At 36.6% G+C, this 24,713-nt stretch overlaps 1 protein-coding gene across 3 annotated transcripts in view; it reads left to right on the top strand.

Annotated features, from left to right (window-relative positions):
- Positions 1 to 24,713, top strand: part of BTAF1 (B-TFIID TATA-box binding protein associated factor 1) — a 107,861-nt gene that overhangs the window by 43,752 nt on the left and 39,396 nt on the right. For all 3 annotated transcript variants that reach the window (XM_030809266.1, XM_003255219.4, XM_030809267.1), the window contains exons 14-20: positions 41 to 161; positions 13,883 to 13,987; positions 15,086 to 15,235; positions 15,533 to 15,675; positions 16,036 to 16,210; positions 17,653 to 17,856; positions 22,908 to 23,334. In XM_030809266.1, the coding sequence (XP_030665126.1) occupies positions 41 to 161; positions 13,883 to 13,987; positions 15,086 to 15,235; positions 15,533 to 15,675; positions 16,036 to 16,210; positions 17,653 to 17,856; positions 22,908 to 23,334 (1,325 nt within the window). The remainder of the gene's footprint in view (positions 1 to 40; positions 162 to 13,882; positions 13,988 to 15,085; positions 15,236 to 15,532; positions 15,676 to 16,035; positions 16,211 to 17,652; positions 17,857 to 22,907; positions 23,335 to 24,713) is intronic.

Below are 24,713 nucleotides of genomic sequence, written 5' to 3'. Positions count from 1 at the left end.
ACTTAGAATAAGTAAGATTAATTTGTGTCTTCTTTATTAGTATTCAGCAGTCACTGACAGTTTTAGTTCCACGTGTCTGGCCTTTTTTGCATCACACTATATCATCAGTTCGAAGAGCAGCATTGGAAACTCTGTTTACGTTATTATCAACACAGGACCAGGTAAGAACTGATAACTATAGCAGTCTTGAAACTTATATAAATTAATTTTATCAAATAAACCTGATCTTTAGCTTACCCTTGCCATATATCCAAAGATCAGGACAATGTTGGGCCTAGTGGTATGTAACCATGTAGATGAATATAATCACTGTAAGAGCAGAAATATTTTAATATTTTGTTCTAGGTTGTATTCTCAGCACTTGAAATCATGCTTAACACATAGGAAGTCCTCAGTAAATGTTTGTTGAATGAATGATTGATTGAATAGTCTCTTCCTGTCAGAGACCTGTTATATAGTCTTTGCATGCTCTTTGTCTGTATGGCTGACAGTTGAGTGGCTGGCAGAACCCATGGCCCAGGTTAGAAGGCTACATTTGAAGGTCTAGAGTACAACTCTTAAAGACTTACCAAGGAATTCCCAGGCTCTTGCCTTTATTTAAAGATTTTTCAGTCTTAAGAGTATGCTATTTTCAAGGATAGTATACTTCAGGAGTCACATCGAAATGTCTACAGAGATCATTCAGATAATATCAGTGTGTAAATGGAGCCTGTGGTGAGCTTAGGAGTCCTTGCTCTGTTTATAAAAGGCTTCACATTACCATTTTTAAAATAACCTTATAGGTCAGACAAAATACCTAGATTTAGGAGACTCTCAATAAGAAATTCAGTTTTCTAGCGTGCTGTTAATAGGTAGTACAGTTTGGGCCAATCTTTTTTTTTAAAATAGTGACTAAGTAGTGAATAAGTGCCTCTTTTGTGTTCACTAACCATGGATTCTCATGTGAATTAGGAACATTTTGTGTAGACTTGCTTTAATGTGCAGCATGATACTGTGTTGAACTTCTGTAAATAAACATCTGTAAATTTTGTTTTGCATTATCGTTTTGATTTTGTCTAATCCAAATCTCTGAGAACAACTGCCAGGTCTGTTTTACAGTTCTCAGTTGATCAAGCATGGGCTGATACGACAGCTGGCATGGGTTGTTCTTAATTTTCATTTCATTTTTGCTTTATTTTTATGGTTTTTGCCTAAATGTTTGTGAATTCTTAAATTCATTTTATATAGACCTTTTGAAGTTACCAAATTTTTTCTCTTCATGTGGTTCTTTTTGTATATATGGACTTTATTTTTAATAGCAGTTTTAGATTTACAGAAAAAAATGAAGGAAAAGTACACAAAGTTCCTGTAATACCCTTTCATCCCTCCTACTACCCACACATAGTTCCCCTTATTGTTAACATCTTGCATTAGTGTGGTACATTTATTAAAACTGATGAGCCAATATTGATACATTAAAGTCCATACTTTACAGTAGGGTTCGTTCATTCTTCTGTACATTTTGTACATATTGTACATTTACAAATGTACAATAACGATATGTACCCACCATTACAGTATCGTACAAAGTAGTTTTAGTATCCCCAAAATCCCCGGTGTTCCACCTATTCATCCTTCCTTCCCTGTTCTTGAACTCTTAGCAGCCACTTATCTTTCTTACTGTCTCCTTAGTTTTGTCTTTTCCAAAATATCACATAGTGGAATCATATAGTATGCTGCCTTTTCAGATTGTCTTCTTTCACTTAGCAATATGAAAGTAAGGTTTCTCCATGTCTTTTCATGTCATGGTAGCCCATTTCTTTTTATCACGGAATGATACTCCATTGTCTGTACCAGTTTATTCATTTGCCTTCTAAGGACATCTTAATTGCTTCCAGTTTTGGGCAATTATGAATAAAATTGTTATAAACATTCATGTGCAGGTTCTTTTGTGGGCATTAAGTTTTCAGCTCACTTGAGTAAATACCAAGGAGCGTATCTGCTGAATTGTATGGTAAGAGTATGTTGACTTTTGTAAGAAACTGCCAACTGTCTTCCAAGTGGCTGTACCATTTTGTGTTTCTGCCAGCAATGAGTGAGGGTTCCTATTGCTTCACATTCTGGCCAGCATTTTTTGTCTGTGTTTTGGGTTTTAGCCATTCTAATAAGTGTATAGTAGTATTTCATTATTGTTTTAATTTGCAGTTTCCTGGTGACACATGATGTTGAGCATCTTTTCATATGTTTATTTGCCATCTATCTCTCATCTTTGGTGGAGGTGTCTGTTCAGCTTTTGCCTATTTATTTATTTTATTTTATTTTATTTTATTTTTGAGACAAGGTCTCACACTGTTGAGTGGGCGTGATCATAGCTTACTGCAACCCTGAACTCGTGGGTTCAAGTGATCTTCCCATTTCAGCCTCCTGAGTAGCTGAGACTACAGGCACGCACCACCATGCCTGGCTAATTAAAAAAAAAAAAATTTTTTTTTTTTTTTTTTTTTTTGTTAAATTAGAGATGAGGTCTTGCTAGGTTACCTAGCTTAGTCTTTTGCCTATTTTAATATTGGGTTGTTTTCTTATTGTTGAATTTTAAGCGTTCTTTGTATATTTTAGATACAGTTTCATATTGTTTTTTAAAGCCTTTTTATTCCTTATTAGGTGATCAAGCCACCTGCAGGCTATTTTTAACTTGTGACTTTATTATTAGTAATACCAACTTTACATTACTAGAAAATAAGGTATTCTGTATAAATGAAATTTTCAGATAACTGAAATATACTTTTTTTGCCACAAAAAAATAGTTAACTGTTAAAATGACTGCCACAGTAGATCATCATTTTAAAGTATATTAAACATAAGCTAACTTTTTTTTGGTGAATCAGTCACTAGTATTATTTGTTGGTTATTAGTTTTTATACTGTTTATTATAGCATACTGTGGGAATATTGAGATACATGAGTCACTGCTTGCAGTAATTGAACTGTTCTTTTTCGGTTGCTTTTGCCTAATTTTTATCTCCTCTCTGCTGTCAATTGTGATTTCTCACTTTGGTTAGTCTTGTAATACCTCCTCCCTTGTTCTAAAATTTTTGCTATAAATAAGATCCCAAGATTGTTATAAATCTCTGTTGGGCCCAGCGCGGTGGCTGAGGCCTGTGATCCCAGCACTTTGGGAGGCCAAGGCAGGTGGATCACTTCAGGCCAGGAGTTCGAGACCAACTTGGGCAACATGGTGAAACCCTGTCTCTACTAAAAATACCAAAATTAGCTGGGCATGGTGGTGTGTGCCTGTAATCATAGCTACTCGGGAGGCTGAGGCATGAGAATAGCTTGAACCTGGGAGGCAGAGGCTGCAGTGAGCTGAGATTGCACCACTGCCAAGCCTGGATAACAGAGCGAGACCCTGTCTCAGAAAAAAAAAAAAAAAAAATTATCCTTCCAATTTTTAGTCCCTGAATGATTATGGATATTGACTTTTAAAATTTCCTGGTTGTGAAAACATCTCTGTGTTCTTTGATGTTGATTTTCTTGTCCAGGGATTTTTTTTTTTTTTTTTTTTTTTTGCCTTTTGAATTTGCCCTTGCTGGCTCATAAATGAAGGCTTTGGTACTAGCCTTCATTTCTTTATCATTTAATGATGACTCTTTATCTAATTTCCTATACCAGAATGCCATTGTCTTTGTATGTAATTTGTGGCATGTCAGCCACCTGTTAAGCATAGGCCCTCAATGTTTGTTAAGTAAATTAGTGTGAGATTCTGTGCTGGGTTTTCTGGGAAATAAAAAAAAGAAATCCTATGTATTAGCCTTTTTTCACACTGCTGATAAAGGCATACCCGAGACTGGGCAATTTACAAAAGAAAGAGGTTTAATTGGACTTAGTTCCACATGATTGGGGAAGCCTCACAATCATGGTGGAAGGCAAGGAGGAGCAAGTCACGTCCATGTGGATGGCAGCAGGCAAAGAGAGAGTTTGTGCAGGGAAACTCCTGTTTTTAAAATTGTCAGATCTTGTAAGAATTATTCCCTAGCATGAGGACAGCACAGGAAAGACCCACCCCATGATTCGCTTATCTCCCACTGGGTCCCTGCAACAACACATGGGAATTATGGGAGCTACAAGATGAGATTTAGATGGGGACACAGAGCCAAACCGTATCATCCTACATGTTTCTTACCTTGGAAAAGTTTACAGTATGGTTGCTATAAGACTATTACATGGTAAGTTTAATAACCTCTGTGAAGAGTTAAATAACAGAAGACCAATATGTGAAAGATGTCAGACAGCAGCATTAAAAGATAAACTAAGCTGAAAGGTCAGGAAGATTAGGTGATGTGGTTTAAAAAAACTATTATTCCCTCACTTCTCTTTGATTCATATTTAGTATCTTTGATATGTACTTTCACAGACATTTTACTGAATATGTCAATTTCAAATTAGACAAGCGTACAGAATGTGTTTTGAACAAAAGTGCTTTTCTAGTCTGTTCCCTTTAGACTTTTAAATACATGCTGCTTCCATATTTTTCTTCCAGTTATTCTGACATGTTTGTGGTCCTTTTTTGTTGGAGTCTTCACGTTTATTGTGTTTCCTGTATCCTTTTGTGTTGATTATGCTTTTAGCTTCTTTTTCTCTTATTTTTAATGGCATCATTCATGAAATTTCACTCATGTTTAGCCTTTATCTTCAGCGTATCTCTTTACTGAAAGAGATGCTGTCTATGAAACTTAATATTGATGCTTCCAGATTTTGTGCTTTGTCACTGCCCTGATGCTTGCTGTTTATTATCCTCACCACCAAAGACCATGGCTGTGACACTAATCACTAATTCTTAGCGGGGTCTGATTTTGGTCCCCACAAATATGCTTTACTATTTTTGTTGGCTATTTCATTCTGTTTTTTTCAAATAATAGCATAAAGCCAAACTTTTTTTTTTTTTTTTTTTTTTTTTTGAGATGGAGTTTTGCTCTTGTCGCCCAGGCTGGAGTGCAATGGCATGATCTTGGCTCACTGCAACCTCGGCCTCCCGGGTTCAAGTGATTATCCTTCCTCAGCCTCCTGAGTAGTTGGGATTACAGGCATGTGCCACCATACCTGGCTGATTTTTATATTTTTAGTAGAGACAGGGTTTCGCCATGTTGGTCAGGCTAGTCTTGAACTCCTGACCTCAGGTGATCCACCCGCCTCAGCCTCCCAAAGTGCTGGGATTACAGGCATGAGCCACCGTGCCCAGCCCAAAGCCAAACCTTTCAGGAAGCTTTTCTTAATACTACCAGCTATTTCCTTTTTTTAAATTTTGGGATTTTTTTTTAATAGAGAAAAGAGCAGGGAATTGTATGAAACAACATTCATTTATGTTTACACCATCCATAATTGACATTTCTTATAATTTTGTCTTGTTTCAAGTTTTTGTAATAAAAAATTAAAATTAAGTTATAATCCCTATCTTCTAATTTACCTACTTCTCCCTTCTGTATATTCATAAAAATTATCATCCTTTCTCCAGTATGCTCCTTAAAGTTTGGAATTTTCGTTTCTACATGGTCATAGTATTTCTAAAAGGAAAGAATTTTAAGTTTCAGAAGGATTTGGGGGACCATAGCCTCAGTTACTCACAAACTGGTTAGTAATTTGTAATTGCCTACCACTATATTAGAATTAAATTCCTGTCTTGCTTGGTCTTCTAATACTTGGCTCTTGTCAACATTTTCCCCTAATATTTCCTAATATTTATTCTGGAGTCAAGAACATTTTCTAAATCCACTCTTGTATCCTAAGTGTAATCATATCCAAAGTATCTTTGGATATGGCTCCTTGCCCCCTGCTCCCCTACCCCCACTTCCTCCCACTCTTACCTTCCTAAATTTTAGCTCCCTTTTCTTCCTCTCTGTACCTTTTCTTTCATGAGACAGATCAAATCTCTAGTGCGACAAAGCATTTCCAACTTCTATAACTCATTTTATTTAAATCATTGTTTAAAGTCATTGTGCAGTGAAAACTCATTTAATTTTTGTTGTTAATCTTGTGATTCCAGCAACATTATTTGCTTTCTGAAAAGCTGTAGGAATAAACCATCTCTGATGCTTTTATCTGTTATTGTATTCCTCTCCACAAATTGCCTGAAAGTTACTTATTGATTAATTTATAGCTGTGTGCAAACTGTTTGTAGTGCAGTTCCATGATTCCTTTCCTGCAACTTTGAAAGCCAAAGCTTTTTGTGAGTTGGGTCAATTTATAAAACTACTAATTTGGTGGCAAAACCTGACCATTCTGAAGAGAAACTGTTTAGTCTTTATCCCACTTAATGTGCCTATTCACACATTTTGCTGCAGAAATATTAATATATTTTATTCAGGTGCTGAGGAGATATTATATAATATACACTTTAAACAATTCATTATTCTAAAATTTGAAAAATTTCTGAGTTTCAAAACACACCTGGCTCCAGGGAATTTGGATGAAAGATCATTGACCTATTGTGATAATAAAAATCTACTCTCACTTTTAATTTGTGTTCCTTTTTCTGAGCTGCCTCCTTGCCTTTGATTTCTTAGTGTTGTTAAGTATTCCTAATTAGTCAGCAATCCTTTATGGAAGCAATCATAATGTAAAGAGCAGTTAAATAGAGCTTTTTATCACTGTTTTTTTTTTTTTTTTTTTTTTTTTTTTTGAGACAGTCTCGCTCTGTCCCCCAGGCTGGAGTGCAGTGGCGCGATCTCGGCTCACTGCAAGCTCCGCCTCCCGGGGTTCACGCCATTCTCCTGCCTCAGCCTCCCGAGTAGCTGGGACTACAGGCGCCCGCCAACACGCCCGGCTAATTTTTTGTATTTTTAGTAGAGACGGGGTTTCACCCTGTTAGCCAGGATGGTCTCGATCTCCTGACCTCGTGATCCGCCCGCCTTGGCCTCCCAAAGTGCTGGGATTACAGGCTTGAGCCACCGCGCCCGGCCTTATCACTGTTGTTACCCCTTCAATGGTATAATGAAAAGATCCCTTAAGTAGACAGGATCTGAGTTCTAACTTTGGCTCTATCATTTGCTAATTTATGACCTTGGTCAGATTTGTCTCACCCTCTCTGGTGATTATCTCTAGCCTCTCTCAGAGTTACATGGATCAAGTGAGATAATGTATATGAAAGTGCTTTGAAAATGTTAATGCTATACAAGTATAAATAATAGTACAGATACTAAAACGATAATTAGTAGTTCCATTCTGAGCATTCTTTCCTTATTCTGGGGTATAGGAATGATACTTAATTGTGGTAATAATAATCTAAGCTGTTGAGGGCTTACTTTATGTTAGGAACTGTGCTAAACAGTTTACATGAGGTGGCTACTGCCATTCCTGTTTTGCAGATGAGAGAACTGATAATCAAAGATTACGAAACTTTCCCAAGCTCATATAAGCAGCTCATTTCAGTTTCAGGTCTTATTCTGGCTTTCAGCTTTTACTAAATTTTATATGGGGACAAAATAATTATGTGTCTAATTGCTTTCCCACTTCTGAATATGGAGTCATTTTAACTACAAAGTGAGAAAAGGAAACTCACCTGAATTACCAGTAGCTGTGTCCTGGTTTCAGTTTCAAACTTCTCAAGCTATACCTCAATAATTCTAAAGTAATTTTTCAAGGTCAGACTTGGCTATAGCTCAGTGTATCACTGCGTTGTAAAGATTGATGCTTCTGTTTCCTTGAAATTATCCTGGTTATCTTTAGTAAATTTTTGGTTTTGTTTTGCTTTGTAAAATCAGTAGATTTTATAAGGGACATGTCCTTATTTTTAAAAGGTATCCGTTATAAGTATGTGTGCTGGCATGCACATCTCTAAAATGTCCTTAAATAGAACCACAGTTAATACAGTTGTCTCTGAAACATTATTTCCTTTATACTTCCCTGTGGCATACCATGGCATTTGTGAAAATATATTGTTTAATCAGTGTGCCTTCTTCTGTGATGTTAACATGTGAAAGAATTGGCAAGCTTGTCATCTTGAGGAGCATGAAGTAGGAACTCTTAAGAAAAACCATGGCCGGGCACAGTGGCTCACTTCTGTGATCCCAGCAGTTTGGGAGGCCAGTGCAGGCAGATCACTTGAGATCAGGAGTTTGAGATCAGCCTGGCCAACATGGCGAAACCCTGTCTTTACTAAAAATACAAAAATTAGCCAGGAGTCGTAGTGGGTGCCTGTAATCCCAGCTATTCGGGAGGCTGAGACAGGAGAATCACTTGAACCCGGGAGGCAGAGGTTGCAATGAGCCGAGAGATTGTACCACTGCACTCCAGCCTAGGTGACAGAGCAAAACTCCGTCTCAAAAACAAAAAACAACTAATTTTATTTCATAATGACTTACAATCAAGGTATAACTTTTTTTGCTAAACTAGCAGCTTGGTAATCAAAGTGAAGGAATTTACCATTTGTTTGTCCCTTCTATATTGTCTCTTTAGCCAGTATGTTTGTACATGCTAGAGTATACCTATTAATATATATGTCTATCAGTGAATTACTGAAATATCCAGATTAACTAGTGTTGATAACTGGTAACTGTTGTTGCCAGACAAACTCCTAGACATGAATCTCCTATTTTGCCTTCTTTACTGACTGGGTCACCTTTTCCATTCCATTGCATCTCAGTCACTTTGTGAGTCATTCCAAAATTTTGGTTACAAATACATTAACTTTTGTTTGAAGGGCAAGCTTAGTTATTACATGAAGATATACATGAGATTGAGTTGGAATCTGAAGTGTAATTTAGAATGTTAGAAAATTTAACATACACAAATAAGTAGGAAACAAAAGACCAGAAGAATAGCCTGAACTAAGACTTTGGCCTTAGAGAATGCTAGCATAATTGGGTATTGCCAGATTTTATAAAAATATGAAAAAGAGCAAAGTTGAAATATTTAGCTGACCTTCAATAAATGTTGGTTGGAGAAATGAATAGAACAAGGCATTATAAGCTGTCTGATGTGGAAATTTTCTTTTCCTTTGGCTGTGGATCAAAATAGGGTTTCAGAGCAAATTAGTAAAATTAGTGAAAGAACTCAGTGTGATTCATCACCAACTTACAGGTTCTCTCCTGATTTTCTTCCCTACAATCTGAGAACATTTGATATGCTGGTAGAAATGATGAATTGGCCTGCAGGCAAGAATCAGGTGTTTGTGGTAATGCTCAGATTGCTCCTTTTTTCTGAGTGTACCCATTTTGTGGGAAGATAAAAGAGGGACCATAACAAAAGGGTACAGACAAGATCTTATCCCACCTGAGATGCCGAATCTGCCAGTTAGGGATCTATTGCTGAGCCATTTTTACAATACAACATTCCTGACACCAAATGTGTGGGGTTTTTTCCTTACACCAACCAGTTATCCAACTCCCTGGATGCCAACTGGGTATCATACAATTCAGTTCAGTTCTGACAGTCTACCTGGAATTAGTGTCAGCTCCCACAAGTTAGAGGGCTCAGTCGCACAACAGATACCAGTTGCAAGTGTTGGGCCTTCCATACTTCTGATCTACCATCTGTAAACTGGGTTCTCCTGACCCTCTCCTCAGGTTTGATAACTTGTTAGAATGCTTCACAGAACTCAGAAAGGCTGGTAAACTGGTAATTACAATTGCCAGTTTACTATAAAGGACACAACTTAGGAACAGCCAGATGGAAGGAAATGCACAAGGCAAGGTATGGGGATGAGGTGCTTGGAGCTTCCATGTCTTCTTTAGGCATGTCACCCTCAGCACCGCTGTGCACTCACCAAGCCATAAACCCATAAATGTAAGTGTTTTATGGAGACTCTATTATGTAGTCATGATTGATTGAATTATTAGCCATTAGTGAGGTGATTGACTTAATCTCCAACCCTTCCAGCTCTGGAGGTGGGGAGCAGGAGGCAGGCTGAAATTTTTTAGCCCTCTAATCAGATAGTGAGTTCCTCTGGCAACCAGCCTCCATTCTGAAGCTATCTTGGGGCCCACCAAGAGTCACTTCTTTAGCACAAACTAGATTATGGTTATTATGAATAATCCCTATCACTCAGGAAGTTTTTTGGGTTTTAGCAGCTCTGTGCCAGGAGCTGGGGATGAAGATCAAATATGTTTCTTTTTAAGACCCTGGACAAAATGCTGAAAAAAAATTTCTTATATTACAATATCACTATTTTGGGAAATTTTGCATATTGGCAGCTATTCCTTATGATACGAATTTGGATCATTTCCAGTGGCTAAGATGGATTTCAACAACTATTTAAGTGCCTGCTGTGTGCTCGAACAATTTTCTAGATAGTAGTAAGAGACAAGGCCTTTGCTCTCCTATAGTGCTTAAAATAGGAGACTAGACAGGAGAAGACAGATAACTAAACAAGAATAACTTAATGAGGTAACTATCTGATACGGGAGGTAGAAGACACTATTGGATCCTAAGTGAGATGGGTGATGGACAGGGAAGGCATCATGTTAGAAGTGAAGTTTAAGCTGAAACCCGAAGGGTAAGTGGAATTTAGCCAGGGGAAAATAAGGGTAAGGGTAAGAGAGGAGGGAGTAGTATGTGTAACTCTGGAGGCAGGAGAGAGCAGAATGGCACTAAATTAGTAAGTGACAGGAAGTTGGTTTGGTGGAGGGCAAGGTGGAAGGGGGGTATAGATGGTTAGAAGTTTTACCTTCATTTTCAGATACAGTGAAACGTCCATTAGTCTTACTTCTGTTTGTCATCAACTCTCCTTATTCTGAGTCTCAGGAAGGCAGATCAGAGGAAGAAACACCATTTCCATAGTTTTGCCTTTTCTAGAATGTCATATAGTTGGAATCATACAGTATGGAGCCTTTTCAGATTGGCTTTTTTCACTTAGTAATATGCATTTAAGATTTCTCTGTGTCTTTTCATGACTTGATAGTTCATTTTCTTTTTAGTGAATAATACTCCATTGCCTAGTTATACCAGTTTGTTTATCCATTCACCTACTGAAGACATCTTGCTTGCTTCCAAGTTTTGGCAGTTATGAATAAAGCTGCTATAAACATCTCGGGCAGGTTTTTGTGTAGACTTTTTTGCCTCCTTTGGTTAATATCAAGAAGCACAATTGCTGGATGGTAAGAGTATTTTTAATTTTTGTGAGAAACTTCCAAAATAGCTGCCCCATTTTGCATTTCTACCAGCAATGAGTGAGAGTTCCTGTTGACTCATATCCTGGCCAGCATTTGTTGTTGTCAGTGTTCTGGATTTTGGCCATGCTAACAGGTATAGAGTGGTAGCTCATCGTTGTTTTAATTTGTATTTTCCTGGCAACATACGATGTGGGCCATCTTTTCATATGCTTATTTGCCTAGACTTTATTTTTCAGAGCAGTTTAGGTTCACAGCAAAATTGAAGGGAAAAGTACAGTTTCCATGTATCCCATCCCCCATCCTCAACACTGCCTCCCCCACCATCAGTATCCCATACCAGACTAATACTAATTTGTTACAATCAGTGAACCTGCATTGACACATTATTATCAACCAAAGTCGATAATTTACATTAGCGTTCTCCCTCAGTAGTATATGTTCTATTGGCTTGACAAACATAATGTCATGTATCCACAATTACAGTATCACACAGAATAGTTTAACTGCCCTAAAAATCCTGTGTTCTACCCATGTATCCTTTCCTTCTCTGGTTGTTTTTAATAATTATAAAGTAGAATTTAGTAGAGTAACGATGTTTGTAGCCTGAGAAGACAACTACAGTTTATATTACATGTATTGGTCATAAATATAGGGCAAAAATCTTCCTCTATAGAAGTGACTTTTGGGGACCTATGGGCAACTGCTTGGATTGCCAGTGTTGGGGTTGAGGGTCGGGGAAGAGAGTTGGTAAATATTTTGGGGGGAATATCGGAAATTAAGAGACATTATGGAAGAGTAACACCAAATTATTTGCTTATTGCTATTATAGCTTTCCTAATTCTGTTAAGATTGTCCCTGATTCCCTCCAGTGAGAAAAGAAGAACTTTTTTCTTCCCAGCTTCCCTTTCTCTTTCTCTAGAACTTAAACATTTATTATCCTTAGAACTTGTGGATTTCTGCAATTTCAGTTAAAATTTCCAAATTTCTCTTAAAAACACGGTATTTAGTGCTTTAAAAAAGTCATGTGGAGGGCAAGGGCTGATAGGTACTTTGAGCTAGTTAGTAGAATTTCTCTGATGGACATTTCTATCCAGTGAAATGTCCTATGTTATCAGAAAAGTAGAGTTAAGACATAGTGAAGTAGTGAGAATGCTCCTCCAGTTGATTTATGGCTTGTTTTTTTTTTTTTTAAACTTTAATTTTAGGTTCATGGGTACATGTACGGGTTTGTTATATAGGTAAACTAATGTCACAGGGGTTTGTTGTAAGATTATTTTGCCACCTAGGTACTAAAGCTTAATAACCAGTAGTTATTTTTTCTGATCCTTTCCCTCCTTCCCACCCTCAAGTAGGCCCCAGTGTCTTTTGTTCCTCTCTTTGTGTCCATATGTTCTCATCAGCTAGCTCCCACTTATAAGTGAGAATATGTACTTCTCTGTTCCTGTGTTAGTTTGCTAAGTATAATGGCCTACTGCTCCATCCATGTTCCTGCAAAGAACATGATCTTGTTCTTTTTTAAGGCTGCATAGTATTCCATGTGTACCATATTTTCTTTATCCAGACTACTGTCAATGGGCATTTAGGTTGATTCCATGTCTTTGCTCTTGTGAATAGTGTTGCAGTGAACATATTCATGCATATGTCTTTATGATAGAATGATTTATATTCCTTTAGGTATATACCCAGTAAAGAAATTGCTAGGTCAAATGGCAGTTCTGTTTTTACATCTTTGAGGAGTCATGTGGCCCTTTTAAAACTTGTTTCAAACCATGTTGAGAACATAAAACCCTGGTCCTACCTTTGTCATTAGTTTTCCATTGGCTACAAATTATAGGTAGCTTTCTAACTTAAACATTTATTATCCCTAGAACTTGTGGGTTTCTGCAATTTCAGTTAAAATTTCCAAATTTCTCTTAAAAACACTGTATTTAGTGCTTAAAAAAAGTCATGTGGCGGGCAGGGGCTGTTAGGTACTTTGAGCTAGTTAGTAGAATTTCTCTGATGAACATTTCTATCCAGTGAGCTTGTAGTTGTTTAAATAGCAATAGACAGTTTGGGATTCCTTATTCTGGGAATTCTAGACACACATTAGATACTTGGTGAAGCACTATTTGGTTGCTTGATTTGGGTGGGCCTTTGAATTGTTAAGAAATTCCTTAAATTGTGGTTTATAACCCAGGCTTTAGGAGATCCCTGAACCTTGGAAGCAAAATATTGTTTGTAATTATATGTTTTTCTGATAACATAGTGTGCATAGTTTTCATCAGAGTTTTAAAGGGTCTCTGACCCAAAATAGATTAAGAACCTTTACCTTAATTTTGTAGTGAACTCCAAGTAGAAGTTTCTAGGTTGGATATTATGGTATAATTCATTACTTGGATTGTTGGTGAGCATATAGAACTTAAACTCTGATCATCTAGCACAACAGCAGTAACCTGATTATTTTATAGATTTTCTTGACAAAGCAGTGATGTGTGATATAACCAGAGAGATGTTGCTGGTTAGGGGATGGTTCCATATGGAGGATGATTTCAACTTTGAGGCAAAATTGTTGTTAATGATAATCAGACTTTTTTCAGCTTCCCAGTGATTATATGCTATTATTTCTTCAGACCATTGGTACAATAAATATGGTGTTTGTTGCCTTAGAATCTTGTCAAAGTTTATCACCTGTTTAGCCTTTTTAATGAAACCATGCAATCTCTTCATGGTAGTACTTCTGTTATTTGACATCTAATTCTTCAGGTAAGCTAACATCCAAGAATTATATGCTACAGCTTTTAATTCTGTTTTTGTTTTCAGAACTCTTCATCTTGGCTTATACCTATACTGCCTGATATGCTCCGACACATTTTTCAGTTCTGTGTTTTGGAAAGCAGCCAGGAAATTCTGGACCTTATTCACAAGGTACACAGCAAATGTATTTGTATTCCTTTTCCTAGTAACTTTTGTAGATTTTTAAAATTTTTCATAATTGCTGTTCTGTTGATCATTCATATCTCTTGGAGATTTGAAAAGTCTGGAGATCTGCAAGATGAGACAGAGAACTAGGCTTCTTACATGTAGCATGTAATAGTTAAGTTTTGGTTGGCCATGCTTCTTCCTCTTATTATGTGACTTACACAGGTATTTTAAGCACTTTCTGATAGCCTCAATACAGAAAATGAAGTGAGGAAAAGATTGCTTTTCTCTAGCCCTCATCTTGCTGTTTATCAGTATGCTTATAGATCCTGCAAAGTACCTTTTAGGATCTATTGGTAATACAGAGTCTAATTATTGTTGAAACTTGTACTTTTTTCCCTACTTAGAAAGAGTGATCATGTGTGTTAGAATCATTAAAGGAGGAGCCATTTGATATATTTAATAGCATTTATGGAGGGGAGTGGCACTTTTGTACCTTTATAATCTGTTAAGTTACTCTTGAATTGTTGGCCTCTAAAGTGACTCATTGTTAACAACCTTGGATTAACAGTGGTGATCTTGCCTTAGGCTAGTCCTAGCCCATTAAATGTTAGGCATCAGGAAAGGTACCTTATCCTTATTAAGTAAGATCATGAATCAAAACTTAAGCTGTTTTAAATTTATACTAGATTATTACCACCTCTGAGTTTAGCAGAGAATATTAGGAGCTATTTTTAAGTGTGTGTTGAATATAGGACTGCATTAATATTGAGTCTTATGATATATGCAAAGGATTTATTTCAGTGACTTACTGAGATTTTGACAATTTTATATTACTTTTATGGCCATTTTTTTAAAAAAAGAGAATTGTATTCTTTTTTAAAAAAAAAAAAAAAAACTTTCCTTTGCATTAGTTTTTTTTAGTGCACAAACCTATTAGAAAACAGTACTATATTTCAAAATAAGCCTCTATAATGAATTTCTAAATTAATCTCTGTGCTATTTCCTACTTTAAAAAAACCTCAGTATTCCTAAAGATAAGTGTTAGAGTTTGTTATTTTTATTAGAAAAAATTCACTTTCATGTCCCCCTTTTACCCTGCAGGTTTGGATGGAACTGTTGAGTAAGGCTTCAGTTCAGTATGTGGTAGCAGCTGCTTGCCCATGGATGGGTGCTTGGCTTTGCTTGATGATGCAGCCTTCTCATTTACCTATCGATTTAAATATGTTGCTAGAAGTAAAAGCTAGAGCCAAGGTAAGTGTAGAGGGACATAATGTATTTGTGTGTTCATCATCTAATTATTAATAACAGTAACCATATTTTTAAAAATCTGTATTGCCTTGTTATAAGTGTGATTTAATTAACATAAGTAACGAGAAACCGTTATTTTATTAGGACCCTGACAAAATGAATAGTAATGTTTATCCATTAAAATTTTGTGAAAAGAACTGTATTTTACTGGGATCATTTTAAAAATATCATATTTTTGTTGTTGCCTATTCAGTTTTAATGATTAATCTTTATTGGTTTTTTTTTTCCCTCCCTCTGTAGGAAAAAACAGGTGGTAAGGTGCGCCAAGGCCAAAGCCAGAATAAAGAAGTACTTCAGGAGTATATTGCAGGTGCTGACACCATCATGGAAGACCCGGCCACCAGGGATTTTGTGGTTATCCGGGCCAGAATGATGGCAGCCAAGTGAGTGTACATTAAGTGTCAGGTAGACATACATTTACAATCTGGCCTTCAAAGGTTATTTAACCAACAGAAGATTCCTCTGCTGTCTCCATCAATCCTTCCGTCCTTCATTACACTAATTATAGCCTAAGGAAAAATTAGAGTAAGCAAATACTTCTAATTATTTTAAAGCTTTAAAATAGAATTTATATCTTCTTACGAAGACCAGATAGTCGTTATACCTTCTGTGGGAAAAGTTATGGCTTCAAAAAGCCAAATTTTGCTTCAAGGAATTATAGGAAATTGAAGTAATTTCCCGAAGTATGGAGAAACTTTACTTCAAGTAATTTCTTATAGTAACTTCCTTTTTCTCCCTCTTAGGTTGTTAGGAGCACTTTGTTGCTGTATTTGTGATCCAGGTGTAAATGTGGTAACTCAAGAAATTAAACCAGCCGAATCCCTGGGCCAGTTACTACTCTTCCATTTGAACTCCAAGTCTGCTTTACAGAGGATTAGTGTAGCTTTGGTAATCTGTGAATGGGCTGCTTTACAAAAGGTAAGATTTTGCCCCAAAAGTAATGAAGACAAATTAAGTAAACAAATTTCCATTAGCTGTTAGGATTATTTACAACAGAAAAGTGAAAATTTTTGATGTATAAAAATCCAAGAGTTATAGAAAAGTGTCCAAATTATATTGAACATTATTTCTCTCCCATTTACTTTTAACTCTGGACTTTTGTCTTAGAACCCCTACTCATACCTCCAACTACTAGTTATGCTCATACTTAATATTTGCTCTTGACTGTACAGTCTGTTAAGAAATGTCCCTATTAAAAACCGTGTACATGTGAAAGTAGTCCAGAAACTATTGGTCATCCATTCCTCTATATATCTCTCAGGTATCACTGAAAACTACAAAGGATGAGGCTTTGAGTATTAGAGATTCATCTGTGTGGGTAGTAGCAAAGGCAGAATTTTTGGTCACAGGAAGAATAACATCTCTGTATTTAAACCAAAATCTTCATGTTTCCAAATCAACCATTCCCTTCCAGCCTCTTTAACCTTTAACTTCTAGGGAGATGTATGATTTTGTATAAGACATACTTCTGTAAATCAAAGAAACTTTCTACTGGCTTTGTTTATTCCATTGACTGGAATTCTGGAAATTTAACTGTCTGCACTTGCTGTGAGAGTTACTTGTTACTGCCTTTTAGCAGTTTGTCAAAACAAAGCTGTATCTAAAAGTAATTGAGCCATGCTCCATTGCAACTGACACCCCTGCTTGACCTCTGGAAAGAAGCAAAGCTCATCTGTTTTTAGGCAGGAGTTGGTGTGCTGGAGAGGCAGTGATGCTATGTTTTTGTGCCTCTCAGACTTAGCAGCAAGTGTTGACATTTCGGTTTCTGGACACTCACAGAGCTTCATGGACTTACTCTGTGAAGCCCAGGCTGATCACCCAGATCCCACAGAACCCCTCATGGCTCAGCACTGAGGCCATTTTCCCTCAGTTTGGGGCAGGCAACAACCAGAGAGAGTGGGAAGGGTTAGTTAAATTTGGGGGTAGGTAATCAGCTTTTAAAATTTATATCCACTTTTACAGTATGCCATGTGAAGCTTAGGGTTCAACTGTTATCTAATGAGTTTTTAAATAACATTTTTAATTAGTGCTTGATAGATGTTCTTTTCTGACTGATTTTTTTTTTACCGTAATATACTTTAAAATCTGTGATATATATACACATGTAAACTTTGGATAGGTAGAAAATGAAATTGTAATAGTTCCATGTGCATGTTCTGTAGTCATTCATGTTAAAATTTTACAATAATTTGTATGTAATACCTTTTTTTCTGTGCAATTAACTGTTGTTCGGAGAAGTAACAGAATATAGATTCAGTATAAGTAAGAATTTAGAACTTGGTAGTCTGCAAATGACGATTTCTGTATCTATAAAGTTAATGTTCATATAGTTACCCTATTTGTTGTCTGTTGTATTTTAGGAGTGTAAAGCTGTTACCTTAGCTGTGCAGCCACGTTTACTTGATATCCTTTCAGAACATTTATATTATGACGAAATTGCGGTTCCATTCACACGAATGCAGAATGAATGTAAACAACTTATATCATCATTAGCTGATGTACATATTGAAGTTGGTAATCGAGTAAACAACAATGTTTTAACAATAGATCAAGCTAGTGACTTGGTGAGTAAAGAAATAACTTTCTTAATTGTAGATAGAACATGAAATATAGGTTAGAAATTTGTCATGACATGTTTATCACAAAAACACATTAATTTGTTGAGTCTGTATGTGGCTTGGTAGCCTGTCATCTCTACCCTTGAGAAAGGTTATTTCATTGTATAGGCTTTTCTTGAAATAAGAGAATAACAAAGGATTTTTTTAAAACTAAAATTCTGATAAGTCAATGCACCTTTATTAGAAAAAGCTATTATATTTTGTCATTTCAGTTTTGCTTAACACTGCAGAGTACAGAAAAAACTGTTTCTACAAGTTCCTGAGTACTTCTTCCTGCTCTCAGCCTATAACGAAAATATTCAAACATATAGAAAAAGTGATGAAATTACATAACACTCATACTTAACAGCTAGATTTCATAGTTAGCATTTTACCAAATTTACTTTATCACATATGTATTCACCTACCTACCTGTCTATCCAACCATGAATCCATCCAGGGCAGTTTTTTTAAATGCATTTCTAAGTAAGTTTCAGATATCAGTATACTTCAGCATTTTATATAATTAACTAAAATTCAATATTTGTTTATGTTTTTTGCTGTTCTGAGGCAAAATTTATGTGCTAAAGCACACAAATCTTAGGTGGACCATTTGGTGAATTTTGACAGATGCATATGCCTATGAAACCTGAACCACTGTCAAGATACAGAACATTATCATCACCACTTCGCAGTAATCTCTGCCTTTCCCTGCCACCAAGTAACCATTATTCTAATTCTCCCTCTGAAGATACATTACTTTTGCCTGTTCTAGAATTTCATGTAAATGGAATCATACACTGTGCTCTTTGGTGTAAGGATTTTTCTTAGAATGGTATTTTTGAAACTAATCTGTGTTATATACATATCAATAGCTTATTCTTTTTTTATTGCTTGAGTTTTATTTCATTGTATTATTATACCACAATTAGTTTAAGCCATTCTCCCGTTTATGGACACTTGGGCTGTTACCACTTTTTGTCTATTGTGAACAAAGTCGCTATAAACGTTCTTCTGCAAGTCTTTGTGGACATATGCATTCATTTTTCTTGGGTAAATATGTAGGAGTGGAATTGCTAAATCCTAAGATAGGTGTAGGTTTGGTTTTAGAAAAAACTACAGACTTTTCCCCAAAGAGATTGTATCATTTTACCCTCTGACCATCAGTATGTGAGAGTTCTGGTTACTCCACATCATTAATATTTGATGTGGTTAGTCCTTTTAGTGATTGTGTGATAGTGTTATTGTGGTTTTAATTTCCATTTCCTTGATGACTAATATGTTGAATACTTTCTAATTTTTTATTGATCATTTGTATATTTTCCTTTCTGAAATATCTTTTCAAAATCTTGTCTACTTTGAATTAGGTTGTTTGTTTGTTATTGAGTTGTGGGAGTTCTTTATGTATCCTGGATTCCAATCCTTTGTCAAATAGATGCTTTCTGAATATTTTCTAGCAGTGAGTGGCTTGCCTTTTCATTCTCTTAATGCTGTCTTTGGATGAGCAGGTATTTTAAATTTTGGTGAATTCTAATTTATCAGTTGTTTTGTTTCATGGCTATTATGTTCTGTGACTTCAGTAATCTTTTTTTTTTTTTTTTTAACTTTCCAAGTGGCAAAGGTATTCACATATGTTTTCTTTTAAAGTTTTGTCATTTACTTTTTATGATTTATCATTCATTTGGAATTAATGTTTGTGTATAGTATGGAGTAGAGGTTGAGGTTTGTTTTTCTTACAGATATCTAATTTTTCCACCATTATTTATTGAAAATACTTTCATTTCCCTATTGGATTGTTTTGGCACCTTTGTCAAAAACCAACTGAAGTTATATAAGTATGCTGTGTATCTGGGCCATTTGTTCAATCTATTTGTTTTCCTTATGCCAGCATCCATGCTTCATTACAGCAGCTTTGTACTTAGTAAGTGCGTGAGGTTAGGTGTAGTATATATGAATTCTTCCTTTTTTGAGTTATAGGATCAGAAATTGAGCCACTTCATTTGTGTTGGTCCCCATGAAAATAGTAATCTTCATTTCTTATCTCCATTTCTAGTTGAAAAACAATATAGTTGAATTTTTTTGTTCTCATCTGTGGAGAGAAAGCTAAAATTGCTGTTTTTTTCCCCCGGGTTCTCTTCTTTTATAAAGTTATTTTCCTGATTGTTGTTATTCTGTAAGTTTTCCATTTTGCCTCCTTTCCCTACTTTTTTGCCTGTCTGGAATTAAATCTCAAATTTTCTTTATAGTCTGGGTTCCCAGCCTACTATTTCTGGGAACTTTTCTTTTTTAAGCTCATCAAATGGCCCCTTCTTTAAGATTTGCTTATTCAGGCCGGGCGCGGTGGCTCAAGCCTGTAATCCCAGCACTTTGGGAGGCCGAGGCAGGCGGATCACGAGGTCAGGAGATCGAGACCATCCTGGCTAACACGGTGAAACCCCGTCTCTACTAAAAATACAAAAAATTAGCAGGACGTGTTGGCGGGCACCTGTAGTCCCAGCTACTCAGGAGGCTGAGGCAGGAGAATGGCGTGAACCCGGGAGGCGGAGCTTGCAGTGAGCTGAGATCGCGCCATTGCACTCCAGCCTGGGGGACAGAGCAAGACTCAGTCTCAAAAAAAAAAAAAAAAAAAAAAGATTTGCTTATTCAGATCTTTTACTCTTCAGTTGTTTTGACTTGGGCTAGAAGATAAGCATAAATATCAGAGTCTCTGGGAGAGACTATTTTTCTTTTTTCTTGAAGAGACTTTTGAGGGAAGGGCAGTTTTCAAAGGAGCCACTGCCTTTTGTATCTTTCATTGAATCCCTGTTTTCCTGTTACCTGCCAAATATAGACATTTCCCTACGATCTTTGTCTCTTGCACCATTCTCATGATTTAGTTCCTACCCATGTACTGTGTGCTGTCTACTCTCAGTCTTTCTTACATTCTTCTTTTAGGCATTTTTACTTAAATATCTCACTGTCACTTCACACTGAACACAACAAAAACTGGCTTTTTTTTTTTTTTTTGACAAAGATACTCTTTTTATTCCAGTCACAAATCTTGTTAGCATTTTCTTTCAGAAAGTCTCATGTGTTTAGGCTGGGCGCGGTGGCTCACGCCTGTAATCCCAGCACTTTGGGAGGCCGAGGCGGGTGGATCATGAGGTCAGGAGATCGAGACCATCCTGGCTAACACGGTGAAACCCCATCTCTACTAAAAATACAAAACATTAGCCGGGCGTGGTGGCGGGTGCCTATGGTACCAGCTACTCGGGAGGCTGAAGCAGGAGAGTGGCGTGAACCCAGGAGGCAGAGCTTGCAGTGAACCAAGATCATGCCACTGCGCTCCAGCCTGGGTGACAGAGTGAGACTCCGTCTCAAAAAAAAAAAAAAAAGAAAGTCTCATGTTTAATCTCTTCTCTATTTCCATTATCAGAGCCCAGTCAGATCTTAGTACTTTGTATCTAGGTCCTGACTCATCTCTAGGGTTCCAGGCAGCCTCTGGTCCATTTCATCCTACATGCTGTGCTGTACTAGCAATGCTCTTTTTGTGCCACCCTGAACATCCCTCTCCTGCTTAAAAACATTATTTTCCTTTTCCTTGCTTTTTCATTTTTATCTTTCTTCTTTTTGTCACCTTCTAAATTCTCTATCTCTTATCTCCTCATTATTTCTCAAACTTTCTCCACTCACGCCCAGTTAGCTTTCTTCTTGTGGAAGTACGCTACACTCATTCACTTCTGCTCATTCTCACTTCTGGGCCTGAGCTTCTATTTCCTTTGCCAGGAATTCCCCACCCCTAACCCTCTGTGCTCATCCAGAGTTCATCTCTTTTTCTGCATGTCGTGCTGAAGCTATTTGATAAACTTCAATTCCATGGACAGTGTCCTGTTTTCCACTCCCTACCTCACTTTGTTTGCCAAGATGTCCCTATAATCCCTGATTGGCCTATTCTTTAAAAACCAAGCATAAGTGTTATCCTCCTCTGGCAAGTCTCCCACTAATCTCTTCTTCTAAGAAGGATTAAGGAGTGCTCTGTATTCCCACAGCAACTTGCACTTACCTCAGTTATATGTTACATTTTCTTAATTCTTTATTTATATCTCTCCCACATTAGTCTCTGCATTTTTTGAGCGTATTAAGACATTATGTCTTATTTATCTTTTGATAAATATTGATTGAATGATTGAATTAATTGGGGGTAACTGAGTCTTTTCCTCAGTTGACTACAGTCATTGAAAAGTGACATGAGCATAGTGGATTTAGGACAATGTTTTTAAACTTTTAGCATTGTAACCCTATTTCAAATAAATCTTATACATTGTACATTTCAAACGGGTAGTTTTTATGGTATGCAAATTATATGAATAAAGTTAAAAAAAGATGGACTGAACAGTCTTTTAATGGGGCTTGTAAAGTAGTCTGGTACAACAGTCCTATAGCCTTAGACAGCTCTTGGTAATTAAGTGAATGATAACTGTACCATTTTGTTCTGTTCTGTTTTGTTTTGTTTCTTTTTCTTCTTCCATTGCCTGGGCATTTCCACCAGAAGGGAGGTTAAAGAAAGAATGAGAATAATTCAGTTAGCAACGTTAGCCACTTAGTAAACAGCCACTCTAAGTTTTCGTGAGTTTTAGAGTTGAAAACAATATTTTTCCCAAAAGTTTGTGAGTTTTGGAATTCCTTCATGAACAGTTAGTTTATATTTGCCTGTAGCTTTCTTGTTTCACCAAAGTATTCTGTGGGTGTTAAATGTGGTTTTCCTCAAAGTCATTAGACTTATTTAAAGGTTGGGTAATTTTATTCTTCTCAAGAGGATGTCTTTCTTAAAGAATATAATGCTAATGTTAAATTTTAGTCAGATTAAAATAAAATTTAGTTGGGAAGTTTTAGACATTAGTTTACTGAGTACTAAAACAATATTACATATTGTGGAAACCAAAATTGAAACAGAAAGCTTGCTGTCTACCCTTTAGGAGCTTACAATCTATTTGGGGTTGATATGATTAATGATTTTTAATTTCTTTTTTTTTTAATAGGTCACTACTGTTTTTAATGAAGCCACATCATCTTTCGATTTAAATCCTCAAGTGTTACAACAGTTAGATAGTAAACGACAGCAGGTCCAAATGACAGTTACAGAGACCAACCAGGAGTGGCAAGTGTTGCAGTTGAGAGTGCATACTTTTGCTGCCTGTGCAGTTGTGAGCTTGCAGCAGCTTCCGGAGAAATTAAATCCTATCATAAAACCATTAATGGAGACAATTAAAAAAGAAGAGAATACATTAGTGCAAAACTATGCAGCTCAGTGCATAGCTAAACTCCTTCAGCAGTGCACAACAAGGACGCCCTGTCCCAATTCAAAAATTATTAAAAACCTCTGTAGCTCACTTTGTGTGGACCCATATCTAACTCCTTGTGTCACATGTCCAGTACCAACACAAAGTGGCCAGGAAAATTCTAAAGGTATATACCTAAACTTTTATTTGGGGTAGAGAAATAACCTTTTAAATTTGTTTTTGTTTACTTATGGGTATAATTTAAGCACAAATCCAGTTCATGTTAGTGTTTTTTCCCATTCTGAGAGAAAAGGCTTGATTATAACAAAACTCTTTGTTACATGAATTTGCACATATTCCTTATCAGTCACAACCCTTTAAGTTCAAAAAAGCCATTCATGGAAGATCTGATAGCTCATATAAGGTGACTGAAATCTGTAAGACAGTTGTTCACCCTTACCTTTGCCTTCAAAACCATCATTATATGGTTTACTGTATCAAGCTAGAAAAGGTAATTGTATCAAATGTTATTTAATTAATTTTTTTTTCCTTAACCAAAGGAGCAACCCTATTGACTGAAAAAGTCATTATCAAATCTCTCGTTTCCCTAATTTAGTGCATGTATTATGAGATTAGTGAATTTTTAGTATTTTTAGTAAATAATACTTAACCAACTTTTTTGTTTTCACTTGGAGAATTTATATGGAAAATGAGAACTGCCCTCTGTAGGCAGGTCTTAAAGACCAATGTTTTCTTCATATGACTCAGTCCTGTGTTCTTTTGGTATGTGTGGTTGTTAACAAGATTTTGGGAAAACAAATTATTTGAAATGTAGTAGACTTACAGCTTTGGTGCAGCATAGATCTTGAAAAATATGTGAATGAACTAGAAGAAGAAAGGTGGACATTTTGAATATTAACATCTTAAAAATACAATGGGGTCATTTTCCCCCCTCTTACTCCCCTGGTCCATTGCTATGTAAGGCAGCATTATTTTGCAGTGACCAATTTTTTTTTGAATTCATGGTGACTCTGGACATTTAGAGAGAACTTGCTTGAGATATTTTTGTTTCTTGTTATGCTTAGGCACAATAATTTTTTAAAAAGTAATAGGCCAGGCTGGGCACGGCGGCTCACGCCTGTAATCCCAGCACTTTGGGAGGCCAAGGTGGGCAGATCACCTGAGGTCGGGAGTTCAAGACCAGTCTGACCAAAATGGAGAAATCCCATCTCAACTAAAAATATAAAATTAGCCGGGCATGGTGGTGCATGCCTGTATCCCAGCTACTCGGGAGGCTGAGGCAGGAGAATGGCCTCAACCTGGGAGGCGGAGGTTGCAGTGAGTTGAGATCGTGCCATTGCATTCCAGCCTGGGCAACAAGAGTGAAACTCCGTCTCAAAAAAAAAAAAATTAATTAATTAATTAATAGGCCAGGGACCAGGCAGTGGCTCATGCATGTAATCCCAGCACTTTAGGAGGTCGAGGTGAGCAAATAACTTGAGGCCAGGAGTTCGAGACCAGGCTGGCCAACATGGTGAAACCCCATCTCTACTAAAAAAAATATAT

Source organism: Nomascus leucogenys, chromosome 3 (assembly GCF_006542625.1).
Source record: "Nomascus leucogenys isolate Asia chromosome 3, Asia_NLE_v1, whole genome shotgun sequence".
In the NCBI taxonomy this organism is placed as follows: domain Eukaryota; kingdom Metazoa; phylum Chordata; class Mammalia; order Primates; family Hylobatidae; genus Nomascus; species Nomascus leucogenys.
The sequence above is the reverse complement of the archived record's forward strand: the minus strand, read 5'-3'. Positions and strand labels throughout refer to the sequence as shown.